We start from the raw sequence: 19132 nt of genomic DNA on the forward strand, positions 1-19132 counted from the left end.
TAGCTTTTATAACTAAAATAATAAAAGAGCTTTGTTTGGGTGGAGCGTTGCGAGTAGAAACGAAGGCGTTCTGTTCTGTAAGCGTGTGCTCCCCCTACTGGTCTTCCACTGCCTGGCGGTTACTGCCGGTTGAGAAGGCCCAATGGGAGCCATCTTGAAGGACTGACAATCAACCTAGGACTTTACGTTTTCAGAGGGGGTTCAGTGTGTCGGCATTTTGCTTGAGGTACTTGTAGCCGAAGAGTCGGCAGTTGTGTGGTATTGCTAAAGAAGGGAGGAGGTTCGTTTGTCCTGTAAACGGGTGGCAAAGCTTGGATGGAAGAGGCAGGTGTTAAAGTGCTGTTTCACTGAGCACCACGTTTCGGTCTCCAGTTCTGCCCAACAAGCCATCACTTCGCCAGTGGCCGGGCAGTGGTGGTGGTGGCCAACACACGAGGACGTATTTGCCTTTCGCTACCCTTCCTGGGGTGCCCAGTTCCTGAGTTAGTTCTGTCTTTGCAGATCCCCTATGACGTCATTAGGATCAGAAACTACTACTGAAAATCTATGTAGAAGCCTGGCATCTTGAGGATTTTTCTAGACAACTAGGTAGACATATGCTGAAACCTCCCCTTTCCAAAAACACACCGGAGCTAAATAAAAACTTTATTTCAAAATCTCCCCCATCCTACAAAAAAAAGGAAAAGAAAGAAAATCATCTCTCAAGGCTGTTTATGCCTCAAGCTACTGCCCTCACTGTCTCCTTCAATTCCCCGTGGAACTGCTTTCTTCAGGTAGCTCAAGTCATCTGTACTCACTGCCTCAGCTTCCTCACAGTCTGCTTTTCTCAACCCTGTCACTGGGATTCTGGATTTCACCCCTTCCACCGTCCTGAAACATCTCTCCCAAGGGTCGGGCACGTCTTCTAAGTGGCCTTTTTCATCCTGTGTGACCACTTTCTAGAATAAGACAATACTGCCCATGTGGTCCCACCCAGAACTCTGTCTCTCCTCGACTTCCAGGCCCCACATTGCCTCGCTCTCCTCCTCTGTCTCCAGCTGTGCTCCTCCAGCCCTTTCTTGCCTTACAGAGGAGGAACTCTAGTCCTTGCTCCTCTGACTGCCCACTCTGCTGGGGAGGGGGCCCAGCTCCCAGCCCACACCACACTCCGGTCTCTGCACTCCCACATCTTTCCTTCCTCTCATAGGTCCAGCTGTCTACGTGGATACCCTGTAGGCACCTCCCACACCTCCCTACCGCCTTATTATTGCCCGTCCCTTCACTTCCGTGCACCCCCCTGGCTGAGTCTGGCCACCACATCCCTGCCCTGGACAATAACCTTCTAACTGGTCTTTTCTGCTTCCTCTCACACTCGTTCTCGTCCACCCTCAACTCTGCATCAAGAATACTTTTTCTACACTTCATTCTGCTGCTCCTCTGCTGAAAACCCTTCAGTAGTTCCCCACTGCCAACGTATAAAGTCTGAACATTCCCAACATGACAACAAGATCATTCATAATCAGGGTCCCTGGAAACCCCTCTGGGTTCATCCTCCATTTTCTCTTCACTTCTATTCTACTGTCTTCTACTGAAGGACTTGTGTGTTTCCAGGCCCTGGTTTTGATTCTGGCCCCTCTGCTTACCAGCTGTGTCACCCTGGAAAGTCAGCTTGACCTCTCTGAGTCTCAGTTCCCTCATCCATGAAACAAGGATAATAAGAGCTGCCTCATTGATTGTTGTGAGGGACTGAGGGAAATAATATCTGTGCAGTGCTTAGAGTAAGACCTGGTCTGGAACAAGCGATTAATAAAGATCAACCATTACTAAAGCGTTCCACAGGTACTGAACGTGTGTGTGTGCGCGTACCCATCTGTCTGTCTGTCTCCCACCAGACTTTTAGTCCCTCACATACAGGGACAGGGTCTGCTTCCCTTCATTATCCCCTGTAGCCTCAATAATCGTTTGTTGAAGTGGTCAAGCTGAATTGAACGGACTCTGTTCCTACTACTCCCGTCTTGCTCTATGAATACTGCCAGCTATTAAGACTCAAATAGCCCTCTTCTCTCCCTGGGCCACATGACTCCACGTTCAGTGGGCCACCCGCCATATTGTTCAGTGTGAAGCTTATCAGGAGGTCCCTCTTTGTCATTTGAAGCATCTTGGGTTGTATTTTGCAAATCAGCTGTGGCTGCATCCATATTTCAATTATGAACAATTTTTAAAGGGTACTTGCTCCAGATATGAGAATGCTTGTTTTAAAGTGTTATTATGGGGTGTTGGTTAAGAGCGTGCACTTCAGAGGCAAACTGAAGTATAGGTTCAAATTCACAGTCATCACCAGCTGAATCCTGCTTGCAGTTTTGGTCAAGTTAACTAAGCTCCGTGCCTCTGTTTCCTGATGGAAAGAGTAGGTCGTGGGTGAGAGAACTGGTGGTTGAGAAAAGACACAACTTTGAGATGACTGTGTGTCCTTGGACAAGTTACTTAACCTCTCTGTTCCTTAGGGTCCACATGTGAAAAAGGAGGATAATAATCCAGTGTACACTGCAGGGTTTTTGTCAGGTCATGTGAGATGATGCAGGTGTGGTGGGTGTTCAGCATGGGCTCTGACTAATACCCAGCACTCAGGAAAGCTCAGTTGCTGTTTGTTTTAACAGTAGTATCGTGCTGTTGTTATTGCTACTGTTACTACCACCACAACTTCTGCTGCGTCCATTTTACTACCTTCAGTCCTGCATCCGATACCTGTCAGGCCAAAGAAGAAAGCAGTCACCACTGACAAACTTAGGCAGGGGTCCCTCAAAGTAGAGTGATGGGACACCAGCAAATTCACCTCGGTCCATTTCTGGGAGACAGGGCTGTATTATCCGGGAGCATCAGAAAAAGTACGACCAAACGTCTCTTCACCACGACTTCAGACGTCGCCCTGACGGCATCCTTCAGCATCCACAGAAGAGTTAAGCCTTATCTTTTGTTTCCAAGAGGCAGCCACACACAGATGATCTGATCTCATTAAGAAACAGGCATCAACTTGAACACTGTTGTGATTGCATCTCAAACCCATCAGCTGGTGAAAAGGGAGCTTGGATCAGGAGGTCTGAGCAAAATATTGAAAGTGAGATTACGAAGAATGGTGTTTATTGGAGGGTCAGAGACGTGAAAGCAGAATAGACCCAACAAATGGAGTGAAAATTGAAAGTAATTGAGAAAGACTATGCAGAATTTAAGACTTAAGGAAAGGAAGAAAAGAAAAGCTCTAAGTACCTAGATGAAGAAAACCACATATAGTAACGTCAAAGAGTTTTCTGTGAACTCAAAGGGAATATTAATTAAGATACTGCGAGTCAATTCAGGTGAAAAAGGAGGAATCCGAAGCCATATATATATGTGCAGATATATACATATTCATGTCTGTATGTCTGTGGGCGTGTGCAGCTATCTCTGGAATATAAAGCGAGGTAAGAGAACAATTCTGGCGTTCTGACTTCTGCTGAAAGGAATGGAAACTTTGCTATTAAGGTGATTTCCGCATCATTTTAGCACAGCAGTGCCAAGAAAATCCCCCAAATAATATAAAGACTGATTTTTCAATTTCCAGGCCAACAGAAAGTGATTGAAGTTTTCGATGACTATCAAATCATTTCTCAACTAGATTTAATTTTTTGTAGAGTGAAGGAGGGGAAATATATGCCCATATTTATGTCTTTCCAGGCATATAGATAACGTTTGGCTTCCAAGTAAACAGTATAATCTTTTCAAATGCTCATTCCAGAACTTCTGTGTCACAGAGAGTCAGAATGGTCACCTTGGAAAGCGGTATAGTTACTGGAGTGATCCTGCAATTAGTGAAAGTTCTTTTGAAATGGCTGTTTTTTAAATTCTCTTCGTAGATAATTGTAAGCCATGGAAAAAGGAAAGAATTTATTTAATCAAATATACTTATTGAAACACCTACCATCTCCCAGGCATTATGCTAGATATAAGGATGTGGACATCAGTCAGTGACACATGGGTTAGGTCTGAGAAGGCAGATCTTGCTAGGTTATTAACTCAACGCAACATTGCCCAGCACGGTCACCCATCTTATTTTTTAGACTTGGTTGTGTCCAAAACTCAGATCTACGCTCAAAGAATCAAGATGTGGTACTACTAAGGGTATTCAAAATTAATTGTCATCTTTAGCAATGAGCAATTCCCAAATAGATATTCTGTAAGACGTTTGGGCAACGGTGGATGAATTGTTTCGCTCCCCAGGGGGACTACCTTTGTGGGAGAGGATTCACTTGAATGGTAACATTTTACTATTTTTTTTTAATTATTCACTTTGTATTTTCATATGTATTTTCAATAGAGTATATGTGTGTGTGTATATATATATATGTAATTATATTATTATTCACACACACACTCCATTTTTAGCATATATCTTAAATCTCAAAACATTTTCTCTCTGTTAGGTCACAAGTGGGTTTTCCTAGTAGCCTGCTCGCAGCCCTGATGCTGACAAGTGCTCGTTAATCTGTCTGCTGTCATTTTCTCCCCTTTTCCAGAATCCTAGGGAATCGAGTGGCTGAACTAGAGAAAAAATTAAGGACTCTGGAAGTTTCTGGTTTGTGGAGCCTTCCGGGTAAGCAGACTTCATGAAAATCATTTTCTGTTTTAAAAAAGGAAGCTCTCACGTAATTTCCAAAGATTCTGCCTTTTTAATGTCTTTTTATCTGAAGATCATTGTTGAGAAATCTATAAGTGTTTTAAACTTAGAAACCATCATTTTGGAAGGAAATCAGAAAAATACAATAAATAGGCAGGTTTTCATCAGTGGAACTGTGAAGTTTTGCTAACCTAAATTCTGAAATTGTCATTGTGTGTGTCTGTATATGTATTTTTTTTAACTTTTGTGAATGTAGTAAATCATTTCTTTTTTTTACTCATAGGTGTCTTATAACGGTTTGTTCAATTTAATCATCACCCCTAAAAATGAATGTAAGAATGTACAGTCATGTGTTGCTTAACAATGGGGACACATTCTGAGAGATGCGTTGTTAGGCGGTTTTGTTGTTGTGTGAACATCACAGAGTGCACTTACACAAATGTGCGTGGTCTAGTCTACTACACTCCTGGGCTATAGGGTGCTAATCTTATGGGACCACAGTTGTCTGTGCGGTCTGTTGGTGACCGAAATGTTGTTATGCAGCACATGGTTGTACAAAGATTTGTTCAGTTTAATCACCAATCACGAAAATGAATGTATGAACCTACAAAGATTTGTTCTATTTAATCATCAGTTCTAAAAATGAATATAAGAAAAAAGCAACTGTTCTAACCCAAATGCACTTTAAAACCTCCTTGTTCTCTCTTGCCCCATCCTATTTATTTTTTCTTTTCCCCAAAGCCCCCTGGTACATAGTTGTAGAATCTAGTCATAGGTCCTTCTGGTTCTGCTATGTGGGACTCCAGCTCAGCATGGGTTGATGAGCGGTGCTAGGTCTGTGCCCAGGATCCGAACCGGCGAAGCCCTGGACCGCTGAAGCAGAGCGTGCAAACTTGACCACTCAGCCGTGGGGCCAGCCCCATCCCATTTTTTGTTTTTGTTTTTGTTTTTTTTTGAGAAAGATTAGCCCTGAGCTAACATCTGCTGCCAATCCTCCTCTTTTTTGCTGAGGAAGACTGGTCCTGAGCTAACATCCGTGCCCATTTTCCTGTACTTTTTTTATATATGGGACGCCTGCCACAGCGTGGCTTGCCGAGCGGTGCCATGTCTGCACCCAGGATCCAAACCGGCGAATCCTGGGTCCTCAGAGCAGAATGTGCACACTTAACTGCTGTGCCACCAGGCCAGTCCCCGGCCCTCGTCCCATTTTTTATGTAGCTTGAAAATCAGAATTTCCTGTGGAGATTTTTTTTCCCAGTTGTACATGGTGTGAGGAAACTCTGATGTTTCACTTTAATTAGCTCTTTGTATCCCATTTGTCTTGGTAAAATACCCCCTTCCTGAGACCCCCATCAGCTCTTCCCCTTTTTCTCTACACTCTCCAGAAACTTGTATTTATCATTTTCACCACCTCCTCTTTCCCTGGAAGCAAGTTGTACATATATTTTTAGTTACTTAACCTTTCTGCAGAACCAGTCTCCTCTACCCTTGAATCATATCGGTTGCTTCCCTGTAATGTACGAGAAATGAAAATTGCCACAGGGATGTAGACAACAACAACACATTTTCTTAATGTAAATCTGAATAGCCGCCTTCGGGTGCCTGGAAGAGTGTTTTATAAATTGGAATTTTTAGCAGAGATCCCTTGAACTTGATGTCAAAAGACCTAACAGAACTAATTAGTGGCAAGTGCCATCCTGGGGATTTGAATGATCCATTTTGCACAAGAACCTTTTGATGCGGTTAAAACCTTATCTTCTTTGAAAGCCTTTCTTTTATTGCATTGAATTTCAACACCGTCAGGCAAATTTATCATTTATTTGTGCAGTCAGATTGCTATTTCTGTGCATGTACTGGAGTTTTGATTTTTTTTTTTTTATCTCCGAATGACTTGGTGAAATTTCACAATGTTTTATTTCTACAACTTATGTAAAAAGACGGAAGTTGAGTAAGTGGAGGAATGTTGAGAATTTTCTTTCTCTGATGTTGTTTGCTCTAAGTTAGAAGGGCTATTATGCAATAACAATTGTTTCTTTCCTTCTTTTTGCTGCCTGAAGGCCTGAGCTACAATGTTTCAGTAGGATTCGGGAGTATGTTCTGTTTGAAATATCTGTGTTTGTGACTAATATTAGCAGTGCATTAATATCATCCCTGCATGTAAATAAATAGAAATGCATTCTCTATGTATCCTTGCACATTTCTGATTAGAACAGTCAATTGAAATAGAGAATTCAATTAGTACAAAGCAAATATTAAATGGTAAAATTAGCTTTGAGGGACCCAGCTGACTGGATTTTATGCCAAGGCTGTGTTTGTTTTAATCTCTGGCGTCCACATAGATACAAAGTGGGAGGACAGGAGAAAGAGTGGCAATTCCCCAGATCTGATGCAGTTTCTGTGTGGGCAGTCGCACCCCCCTGGTGCAGTATTGAAGGATGTTACAATGAGGTATCGCCTTATGGTCATTTCCAAACCATGGCGAGAGTGTGGGGGAGGGGCCCCTTCCGGTGCGAATCAGACCAGTTCCTTCTGTCTGCTCCTTGTTTTATGGTCTCCATTTAACCTACCGAATAGGGGAGCAAGAGCAGGTATGTTCTTTTCTCCTTCCTTCCTCTCTCCTTTCTTCCCTCCCTTCCTCCCTCCCTTCCTCTTCCTCTTCTCCTTTTTCCTCCTCTCCCTCTTTCTCTCTCCAAGTAGAAGCCAAATCATAGTATTTTAGCCAACTGAAGGGAGCTGCGTCCCAGTGGTTTCGGAGAACTGCCAGCTCTCTCTTATTTATCAGCATCTTGAAAGGATCAGTGTCTCTTCCAATAAGTCAGTCCATCAGTGTGTTGACAACTTTTTGAGCACCAACTTTATGAATTCACTTCTGTCCCAGGACTCACCCCCTCTAAGAATCCGCAGCCGCATTAGGGAAGCAAGATGAAAAGACATCAAGCAGACAACAGGAAAGCACAAAATGATATATAATTAAGTGCTGAGTGATAAAGATGTTAGTCTGTGAGGGAATAATGTGAAGAGTCATCGAATGCTAGACCTAGAAGCACAGTTGAGAGCAAAACATTCAAGGCCACCAAATACTTGCTGTATATTGCACAACACCCATTCCCATGCCAGTGGCAGACATTGCTAATCAATCACATCGCTCATCCTTGCTGATCTCAGATGTGGCCGTCAGAACAGTCTTCCACGTTGGCTTTCCAGGAAGGCACCTCCTGGTCAGAGTTGACATGTGAGAGAAAATATTTTCCCCCTTTCCTCATCTAGTCGGATCTCCTCATTTTAGATAAGAACCCAGAGGCCAGGAACTTAGCTGATACCTAAGGCCACAGAGGCTGATGTGAGAATGCAGGTGTTCAGATGTTCGTTTCAGTGATCCACCTGCACTGGGGAGCTATAGCTCAGAGAAGAGAGGGCTATGCTAAACCAGATCTGCTGAGGACTGGTTCTCAAAGCAAGCCGGATTGGAGAGGAATTCAGAAGCCAGAACAATCTCTTCTGAGACTCTAGAGGACAATGGTTAAGGAGCCTACTCCTCATTAGCACAAGGCAGAGTTGCTGTTGGACTTTGAACGTGCTATGACTTTTCTTCGACTTTCTTCTGCCTCCCTCCTCACTCTCAGCCAACAATATACAGCTCTTGCTGTTGTTTGATAGAGTTGGGGCAAATTTGTGATCTCGCTGGGAAGTAGACAAGTTTGGCAATGTCACAGCCTGCATGAAGAAATCATTTGGATAGCAAAGCATATTCCAAACTGTTTCATCAGGCCCCGAGAGGTGGGAAAAGTATGGGGCTCTTGGGAGGAAGCCAGAGGGTGGCCTGGCTGACCACGCCTCTCAGGAAGGACTGCCCCTCCTCCCTGCCCAGCGCCCTACCTGGCGGCCTCATTCTCCCAGCCCTTTGCCGGCCTCTGTGGGGGGAATGCTGCTTGAGGGGCTCTGAGGGGATGTTTCCTGGATGTGCTCATACTCTAAAAAGAAACACTGAAAGCCAGAAAAAAAACCTGGCAAGAGCAGAGCCTTGCTCTTTGAGCTTTTCATTTTAATTCTCTCTTCTCTACTCAAGCATCCTCCTGGGAGGAAAATGTGCATTTTGAAAGTACTTGGTCCATTTTGGAGAAGAGGATGAGGGATGTTGTGTTACGAGGAGTCAGGAGGGCTTCCAGAAACTCAGACACCAGATGAACGGAAGGGCCTGTGTGACCTTCTCGTTAGTTGTGGTTTGACTCTGGTTTGTGGAGCGCTCTCATGCCCCTGCTCATCTGCCAGTCCTCAGAACCGAAATGAAACTGTGAAACAGCAGACCTCGGATTAGAGCTGAAGTGAGTCAGCAGAGATGGAATCTGAACTGAGTCAGAAACAATAGAACGAAGAGCCTTCAAAGAAGGTCTTTGATCCTTCAACTATTTTGCAAGAATGACCAAATCTTGGCTTTTTATCTTAAGATTAGGAAATGATCTCTCCAGGCAGAAGTTTCAGGAGGCATTTATCTTCTCCCCAACTCCCACCCTGATTGGTCATGGATGAGTGGTGGCTTCTATTTCCCTACTCTTCGTGCTTGTTGCTCAGGTTCTTGGAGATGTGTAATGTTGCTGGGACCAGCGTTAGTGACGAGGCGTTGTGGAGTGGATGATGCCATGTGGTGGGAGAGGGTCACGGAGACGTTTGCCTTAAAGAACTCCTCGTGACGAGAAGGGCTGAGGAACTCCCTCAGGCTGCCTTAGTCACTGGGCTGCAGCCAGCTCCCAGCTCTGCCCGTAATTCTGATTCTTTGGCCATGCACGGGGTAGAGGGGACTTGGAAGGCTGGGTGTGACACTGAGGTGCAGAGTGTCCTTACTGAGTCCTCTGAAGGCTGGAGAGCTGCTACCTGCCAGAGAAAGATGGGTCACGAAATGCAGTCCTGTCCCTGCCTTGAGAACGGGAGCTGTTGCCTTGGTGCAGAGAAGCAGGAGAAGCCCACTCTGAGGCATCAGCTCTCTGCTCCTGGTAACCGTTAAGCCCCCGAGATGTTTCCAGATTGTATCTTTGCAGTACAAAGGGAGACGGGATGGCACTGACTGCATTCAGAGAGCCTCTTAACAATACCCCAACCTGTAGGTCAACAGTTCTCATTGGGAAACGTCTCCAGACTGTAGCCCTGAAGATTTCTGGATTTGTCCCCAGGAGACAATAGCTGTGCTGGTGGAGAGCTCCTGCCTCAGCTCCGAGCAGATTTCTCTCCTTCTGGGACGACCCTCAGATAGCAGAGAAGCCAGAGTGTTGTGGCTGCTCACAACACACACCCTCCGCCTGAGGCAGCAGCCAGCGCCGTGCCCACCACGGCACCGGGATTCCCAGTAGTGCCGGCCATTTAGTCAGATGTTCATCAGATGTTTATGAAGCATCTACCACATGCTGAACTCTTGATACGTTCTTGGAAATCAAGTTAAAAAGACATGCCCTAGTGGGAAGACAGTATTATAAACAAATAGAGGGCTCAGAGGTACAGTCCAAGGGTCACCTGGTTCTCCAAAGGAGTGGACATCTGGACAAATACGCATTCTGTGCTCTGCCCAACCTGAAACTGAGTGAAACCGCAGAACTTTAGAGCCTGTGACCTGAGCCCCACAGACTTAGTGACTTGACTTTAGAAGCTTAGGCTGGAGTGTAGGCTGGGCCCACGGCCCCTGGGGATTTTGTTGTTGACACGGTGGTTCTCACCGAGAGAACCCCAAGGCCCCATGGACAGAAGTTTGGGATCCAGTCCTGCCTGTGGGGCTCTCCTGCCCACTGGGGCAGCTTCACTTTCATCTACGTGTCGTGCGTCTGTGTGTCTGTGTTCCTCATGCTCGTATTGCAAAGCCACACTTCCCTGCTCCTCACCTCCGGAACTCGCCACGGCCTCAAAAATAGAGTTGTAATAGTTTTCCTTTCCTCCTCCTCTTTGCCTCAGACTTTCTCTATCCACCTAGGGAGTCCGTAGGAATAGATAAAAGGGTTTGGCTGGTATGGGACTGTATATTCTAAGTGAAATATAACTGTGATAATTTGGGATACCTGACGCTATCTGCCTTATGACAGAGTTATTCAATCTAGATGACCAAATTGCATTAAATCAGATATACTGTGTACAGCAGAGCTATCTACACTGTAATCATTTCTATAGACAACAGAGTGCTGACTAAACAGCTAAGCCCTTTATGTGCATCAGTTCATGAAAACCACCCAATAAGGTGGGTGCGGTTATTTGTCCTCATTTTAGAGATGAGGGTTCTGAGGCTCAGAGAGGTTAAGTGACTTGTCTGAGGCCACCCAGCTAGCAAGTAGTGGAGTCCAGAACACAAACACCGTAGTGTGGCTCCGAAGCCTGACTCCTAAACACTCTGCTGTGGTTTTTATTGTTCTTGTCTCACCCAGATCAAAGCCACTCAGTTTTGGCTGGCATAACAGGCTGTCCCTTAATGGTGGCGTTTGTGGGCAGCCGTGTCCTGAGCAGACTCATCAGCACTCGTAGACAGCTGGCCCTGGACCTCAGTGTGCTGTCTTCACACTACAAAAAGGACCTGCTGGGCATTTCCCTTCTGCAGGTTACCTAGGATTGAAGAAGATACCTTGTTCACCCAAACAGCCAGTCCATTGTGTGGGGGTCACTGCAACCACGACTCCGCTGGTGACGTGATACATCCATTGTCCCCTTTTCCATGGCAGGGGGCAAGGACACCATCCTCTTCAGTGACCCCGCTCTTCCCACCGTACAGAGGTCAAGATCCCCACTGCTGAAGTTTGTTGAGCAGCCCGCTGAGAACAAAGCAAATCCCAAGGATGGTAAGCACGCCTCGTTTTCTCTGCCAGCCCAGCCTGGCCTGGCAACGGAGGAGGGCTCCGTAGACATCAGCCCCTCCCCTTCCCGCACCTTCTGTGGCGCTGTTGGGTCATTCCTTGCGTTTTCTCTTGTTGCTTGCATGGGTTTGTCTTGTTCGGAGCATCCGGCAGAAGAACGCGGCCCCTGCACTCCTGTCACAGAGGCTAAGGGGGCTCCGGAGCTTGGGTTCCTATTCCAGCCTCATGTTGTATTGGCTGTGAGAACACAGACTAGTAACCTCAGCCTAGTTTCCTTACCTGTACAATGGTGAGATGATGGTGCCGACCTCAGGGAAATCTTGGCACATTGCCTGACACGTGGCAAGTGGTCTGAAAGTCAGTTGAATGGAGAAAAAAAGCTTCTCCTCTGCCAGGCACACTTTCTGCAGGCAGGGTGTTGTGAAAGGGATTGGAGGCTCATTTAGGGCAGCAGATGAGCCAACGGGTGTGAGAGCCAGACCTCTCCCCACGTGGCAGTCTTGTTTCCCCAGCTAAACTATCCTTCACATCCTTCTAAGCTTTGCTTGTCTTCTTCCTCCATCCCCAGTACAGTGGCCAGCTTTCAAAATGGCCCCAAGTGATCCCCACCTCCTGGTACTCATGCCCTTGTGTAATCCAACCCCACATTGTATCAGGGTTGGTCTGTGTGGCTTGTAGACTACAGTAGAAGTGATGGTGTGTGACTTCTAAGGCTAGGTCATAAAAGACACTTGGTGTCTGCCCGTCTGTCTCTGTCTTGGATCATTCCCCCTGGAGGAAGCTGGCTGCCAGGCCATGAGGATATTCAAGCAGCCCTACAAGCTATTCATGGCGTGGAACTGAGGCCTGCAGTCCTCAGCCATGTGAGGGCGCCATCTTGGAAGCAGATTCTCCAGCCCTAATCAAGACAACAGCCCTGGTCAACATTTTGACTACAACTTCATGAGAGACCGTTAGCCAGAACCACCCAGATAAACTGCTCCCAGGCTCCTGAGTCTTAAGCTGCTAAGTTTTGAGGTAACTTGTTACACAGCAGTAGATAAGTAATAACACTGAGCATGCGAGTGTCAAGTTTCTTTCCCTAAACATCTACATTTCTTCTTCATCTTTTCTTGCTCAGAGTTATGGCTTCAACCATCACCTCTGTGAAAATATTCTCAGAATATGCCCCCAGGCACTGGGTCCTTCTGCAGAGTTACAGTCCCACATTTCCCAAAGCCCAAACTTTCCCTCTTAGATATTCTATGGACTTCTCCAGTATGACATCACCAAGTCTTCCTCCTTTTTGGTTACCCTCTCAGGTATCCAGACTTAAAACCTTGGAGTCATCACTGACTACTGTCAACTTTCCTTCCTCATGTATGCCTGTGCTGTAGCCAAACTCTTCCTTCAGAGTTTCTCGCCCCTCCATTCCTACCACCTCTGGCTTGGTTCGGGCCCTCTTCACCTCATCAGCAGAGCTTCTGCCCTAGTTTTCCTGCCTCCCAGACTCTCCCTCTTTCATTCCCATCTTTATCCTGCTGTTGTAGGATGAAGCCTCTACAGCACTGCTTTCCATCGTGTTTGTATCCTGCTCAAAAATCTTGAGTGGCTTCCAACTGTCTTCCACTTAAAGTTGCAACTCTGCAGCCTGACCTGGCCTCTCTGTCTAACCTTATGATTATCTGACATAAAAACTGTGCTTTTATCAAACCGTACTAACCAGTTGGGTCAGTTAGCTATTATTGTGTAACAAACCACCCCAAACTTAGAGCTTTAAGCAACAACTATGTATTATTTATCCTGAGTCTTTGGGTCAGATGGGTGGTTCTGCTAATTAAGCTTGGCCTGGCAGGGCTCACTCACGCATCTGCACAGCTGTGTTTTGAAGCCTGTCCAAGTCACTCATAATAGTACGTGGAATGGTAAGAACAGAAGCCAGGACAGATCTGGGATTTCAACAGAGAGGTTCCCCAATCACATGTAGGGGGAATGCCTTGAGAGAGCTCCTGACGTGGGTAGGTTCCACACTGGCCAGGAGGCAAGGCAGGGTCGTTCCAGCCAGCAGCATGTGGCCATCTGCAAGGCTGGCTGTAACACTCCATGTCTCACTGTGTACTCTGGAACGTGTCGTTGCTGGTGGTCATCCCATGCTGGCATCCAGTGTCCAGGTGGAAATCCAAAGTCTTCTGTCTGCTCTGGGCCCACTGAGCCCACGGGTGGGTCTGGGCCTGTTAAACTGAAATAGAGCAAGAGCCTTGCTTGATTTTCACAAGGATGGCATAAGTAATGGCCTGATTCAAATGATAGTTTCCAGAGTTCCATCATCAGCTCTCATTGTTCCAACCCTGTCCTTTGCCAGCGCGGGTGGCAACAAGGAAGCATTTCTGTAGCGTCTGTCAGCGTCTGGGCTGGCCTCATCACCGCTGCATCTCTGATTAATTCCAACTGAAAGCAGCTCACACTCGGTGGGACAAAGCCCATCAGAGAGCAGTGAACAAAAGAAGACGAATGTCCTCTTTGGGCCAATGAGGGGAAACACATTTTTAGGGGACTAGCAATCTTCCCTACAAAGAACTACTGTTTCTTCATCTTCTGGAGAAAACGTTTTCTCTTTCCGCACTATTTGTGTGATAATATGTTTGTATCAGTTAATTGCCTCATCATTATTGATATGTGTATTGTTATTAATAAGTATTAATGATTCTAATTCTGTTTGCTAAAACAGCACAGAATAATTACTATTTATTTGTAATAATATTTTCCTATTCTGAGCTAGTTCAGAAATCTTTCTTTTATGGAAATGGCAATGCTTTGTGTCTGTTCTCAAAAGGAAAATACAACTCCCACAGCTTAAGAGTTAATGTTCCGGAATCACAGAGTTAGAGGAAGATTTTGGTCTCACGGCAAGTAACCAAAGGTCCTAGTTATAGCTCAGCAGTTGTGACATTTTCACTAACTTCTCTTTGTCTCCTGATAATGATAGATAGAGTATGCTTTTTAGATATCTTTCGGATAAACAAAAGAGAGGAGTGGATTGGTAGATCCTGCTGTTGGCCCATAAACCAATCCGGGAGCCGGGTGCCCTGTATCTTTCTGGTCCTGAGGCTCTGAAAATCTAGCCTTTCTCAGAAAAAATCCCTGATAGGACCGAACAATAGAATTACAGCCTTCTTCATCCCCTTAGGGCAGCTGTGTTTTGACCTGTAATGATGATGGCAGTGTTTCTCCCTTCCCCCTGCCCCCTAAAAAGGTGAAAAGTTCACCCTGCTGATCTCAGTGATTTGCCATTTAAGAAAGATTCATACATTTGGACACGAGGGGAATGTCATCTAAAGAAATGGCATGAGGCAAAGTACCAGCGACCCAAGGCCCCACTGTAATTTCGACCACCCTCACTTAGATGTAAATTAAGGTAGAGAAGACTAACCTGACCCGTGGTAAAAACACTGCAGATGGTTTAGGGGTTAGGTTGTTATGAGTAAGGTTAATTAATTTTTCAGGGGCACCAGAATATATTATTAAGTGTCCTGGAAGATGTAATTTCATAGGAGTAATTTCCAGAAGGAGTTTATTCATCTCACGTTAGTGAAAAATTTTGCTGTCGAAAGGGCCATAATTTACTCCTTCTGAATAAAGGTTCTTCGTCTGTGCTGGAAACGTGCTCATTTTGACTCAGTGTTTTCCACGTCCCCCGTACAACCACTATAAAAATTTTCATTTGTTAGTGTGAAAAATATGTGATCGCTTCCGTGAGCTACTTCAGATGTAGCGAAATGTTTGTGCGAGTTAGAAATCTCTTTTTTCCTGAAAGTGCCATTTTAAGAATTTTTAGGGTAACAACCTGAATACAACGTGGAACAAATACCATAAATTCAAGGATTTCTTTTGTTTATGAATGCATGGTATTTAAATATATGTACAAATATATTCCTGCATTCATGTATGTGTCCGTAGATTCAAACATTTAATAAACTACGTATTGATCCCCACTATTGAATATTGGCAGTTAAAAAATTGATCAGGTAGGATTTTATACTTCAGGTGGCTTTTATAAGCTAACTAAATACAAGTAACAATTTAAGCATAAAAAAAGAAAAGCACTCAGTTGTCTTGGAGGTCCAGACACAGCCTGTGGGGACGGGGACCCTGAGGAGGTTAGTTCTGGCCGGATTTAATCCAGTCGGCTTCCTGGAGGAGGCGGTGACAGAGCTGGTCCTTGGATATATAAAGGAATGATGGTTTGGAGGAATCAACCACCTAAGCAGAGGCCCATGGGGCAGGGCCGGGATGCCATGAAGGGTTCAGTGTGGCTGGAGTGTAGGGATAAAGGAGAAGAGTTGAGATGTCAGGTAGAAGGGTCAATGGATGTTGGGTCACTGAAGGCCTTCAATGTCAGGCTGAGAGCTTGGGCTTTGTTTCTGAGAAAGTGACAGCCTTTGAAGGTTTTATAGCTGGAGAAAGGCATGGTCAGGTTTGTGCTTCAAGCTCACAGTGCCTCTCAAATTGTAGTGTGCACCCAAATCACCTGGGATCTTGTTCGACCACAGATTCTGAACCAGGAGGTCTGGGGTAGGGCTCGAGATCCTGCTTGTCTAACAAGCTCCCAGGTGATGCTGCTGCTGGTGGTCCAGGGGCCCCACTTTGAGCAGCACAGCCTTAGGGAAGGCTCCTCTCCCAACAGGTTGGATTCAAGCAGGAGGAGACTAGAAGCAAAGAAACCTATTGGGCACTAATCTTTACTTTATCCTGGCTGAACAGATCTGAATACGTAGGTTTTTTTATTTGTTTGTTTTTGAGGAAGATTAGCCCTGAGCTAATTGCTGCCAGTCCTCCTCTTTTTGCTGAGGAAGACTGGCCCTGAGCTAACATCCATGCCCATCTTCCTCTACTTTATATGTGGGATGCCTACCATAGCATGGCTTGCCTAGCAGTGCCATGTCCACACCTGGGATCCGAACCGGTGAACCCCGGGCTGCCGAAGTGGAACGTATGCACTTAACCACTGAACCACCAGGGCTGTCCCTGAATATGTAGTTATATTTTTAAAATGAAGGCTTGCTTTATTCACTCATTTATGCCTTCATGAATTTCATTTTAAGTACAAGTCATGGTCTCATTCTCGGGTGCAATACTTACCGAGGTCAGTGAGTTCTTAGGAGAGAAATACGTTGTTGTCCATGACTAAACGCAGGCTTTAGAAAGTATAGAGTAGATTGGATCGGACTTCTCTCCCTGCGGTTTTGTCTATGGACATCAAAAAGGCTAACGAGAAAGAAAATGGCTTCTTTTGAATGTGTGAAGCACATTTGTGTCAGAAGAACTAGAGGTGTGGGGTGTGGGGACAACGGTCAAGGCTGCCTGGCCGAGGTGAGACCCACAGTCCTCTCCCCCAGTGATTCCAGTCTATCAGTGATCACCTCCACCACTTCTGTCTATCATCTTCTCTTCCTTCATTGTGCTCCACCCTTCTTCCTCTTAGTAGTTTCAGTCTTATGGTCCATCTGATCTCACCAGTATTTCATTTCTTCTAGAACCAGGGTTCAGCCATTTTTAAGTTTCTTAAAACTTTTAAACACTAGATCAGGTAAATAAATGCTCAAAAATGCATACAGTTATTTAATTAAATAAATGGATACTCAAAACATGTACTATTCTTATTAATAAATACCTTTATGCATTGTATGGAAATTAAAATGGATCACACATATAATAATATTGTTACATGTCACAGAAATTCTAAGCTGCATTTTAATTCCAACTTTTTAGATTATCCAGGATTATCCAGGTGAGTCCTAAGTGCAGTCACATGTATCCTTATAAGAGGGAGGCAAAAGATTTGACACACATAGAAGAGAAGGCAATGGGACCTCAGAGGCAGAGATTGGAGGGATGTGGCCACAAGCCGAGGAATGCCAGCAGCCACCAGAAGCTGGAGGAGGCAAGGGACAGATTCTCCACTGGAGCCTTCACGGGAGCATGGCCTTGGTTTTCTAAAGAGCATGGATACAAATGTATTGAATTATTGAATACATGTATTCATGGATGGCCCAGTGAAACCCATTGTGGACTTCTGACCTCCAGAACTATAGGAGAATAAATGTATGTTCTTTTAAGCCCTGAATGTGCAGTAACTTGTTACAGCAGCCATAAGAAACTAGTATAGCATGCTCACAGAACTAGATGGGAGGAGAAACAGAAGAATACAGTGTTGTTCTGGAAACCAAAGGGAGAGAGAGCTTGAGAGGAGGATGTGGCCAATGGAAACACACGGTACAGAGTTGCGGAGGAGGGGACTGAGAAAAGAACATTGGATCTGGTGATGGCGCTCACTGGTGGGGAGGATGCAAGGCAAACCGGAGGATCTGAGGTGTGAATCAGCACGGGGAAATGGCAGCAGAGCATGTAGGCTCCTAGGTCTACAAATTAGTGCAGAAAAGGAAAGACAAGATGATAATTGGTGGCAAAATCTTGGAGGTTGCATATCTTATTTTTTTAAACTAGTAATACAAGCACATGTTTAAAAATTTAAACGGCACGGAAAGGCATAAAATTAAATTTAAAGGCTTCCTCCACCTGGCTTCCTGCCCTGACCCTCAGTCTGCTCCCCAGAGGCCACCTACAATTTTTCACGTGTACCACCGGAAATAATTTTACACTCGGCAAGGGTATAGAGAGCCCCCTGCGGCTGGGCACTCCGATTCTTTGCAGGTTTCTGCTATTACAAGCAATGTTGTAATGAGAATCTAGATAATGCATCTTGAAATATTTGGGCTAATAGCCATAGGTAGATTCCTAATAATGGAATTTCTGAGTCAAAGGGTGAATGCATTTAGGATTGCGATAGATATTACCCAAATGCCCTATCAGAGTCTTGCTAATTTTTATTCTCTTTCCTAATATATAATCGTACCTATTTCCCCACATCCTCAGTGACACTGAGCTCTATAAAGCCTTTTAATTTTGGCCAATCCATTAGATGAAAAATTGCATTTCATTGCGATTTAGATTTCTTTAATTATGAGTGATATTATGAATCATTTCATATATTTGCCACCCATTTGTATTTCTTGTCAGGGAATTGGTTGTTTTCATTCAATACTTATATATTTGTTGAAAAGGGTGGTGCATTCAGTTGAACCTGTTCTACAAACAATAACCTGGATCAATCGAATAAACACAAACCGGTACAGATGCAAACCAGCATGTACAGTACGATTCCAGTATATGAAGGTTAAAGACTAGGCAAAACTTATCTTTGGCCTCTGAAGTAGGATATTGGTCACCCTTGGCAGAAGAAGTGACTGGTGTTGACAAAAATAATCCATAACCAGTCTGTAAATGAAAATTGGGGTGAGTTTGTTATGAGCCAGATCTGAGGACTAGCTTAGCTTGGCAGCTTCCTTCCCCAAGGAAGGAAGGACACCGAAGAAGTGGGGTGTACAGAGTGGTGATATACCCTCAAAGAGCATGTTTCACATGATTGAAACGTCCCTTTTACAATAGTCACGAGACTGCTCTGTTGGCACAGCGATGATGGACACAGGAGGTAGTAGGTCTGCCGTCTTGGGGGACACAGCAGGGTGGCAGGTCTGTTGTCTAGAGCTGTAGGAGGGATAGAAAGGAAGCTGACCTGTTCTCACCTTGTGACCATGGGTGCTCACAGGTGAGCACAGCAATCAGTTCCTAGCCTAGGGAGAGA

The 19132-nt window shown here is 45.1% G+C and overlaps 1 protein-coding gene across 2 annotated transcripts in view; it reads left to right on the forward strand.

Annotated features, from left to right (window-relative positions):
• Nucleotides 1–19132, forward strand: part of CCDC149 (coiled-coil domain containing 149) — a 99161-nt gene that overhangs the window by 73215 nt on the left and 6814 nt on the right. For both annotated transcript variants that reach the window (XM_046656270.1, XM_046656271.1), the window contains exons 10-11: nt 4530–4606; nt 11320–11436. In XM_046656270.1, the coding sequence (XP_046512226.1) occupies nt 4530–4606; nt 11320–11436 (194 nt within the window). The remainder of the gene's footprint in view (nt 1–4529; nt 4607–11319; nt 11437–19132) is intronic.

This window comes from Equus quagga, chromosome 3, assembly GCF_021613505.1.
Source record: "Equus quagga isolate Etosha38 chromosome 3, UCLA_HA_Equagga_1.0, whole genome shotgun sequence".
In the NCBI taxonomy this organism is placed as follows: Eukaryota; Metazoa; Chordata; class Mammalia; order Perissodactyla; family Equidae; genus Equus; species Equus quagga.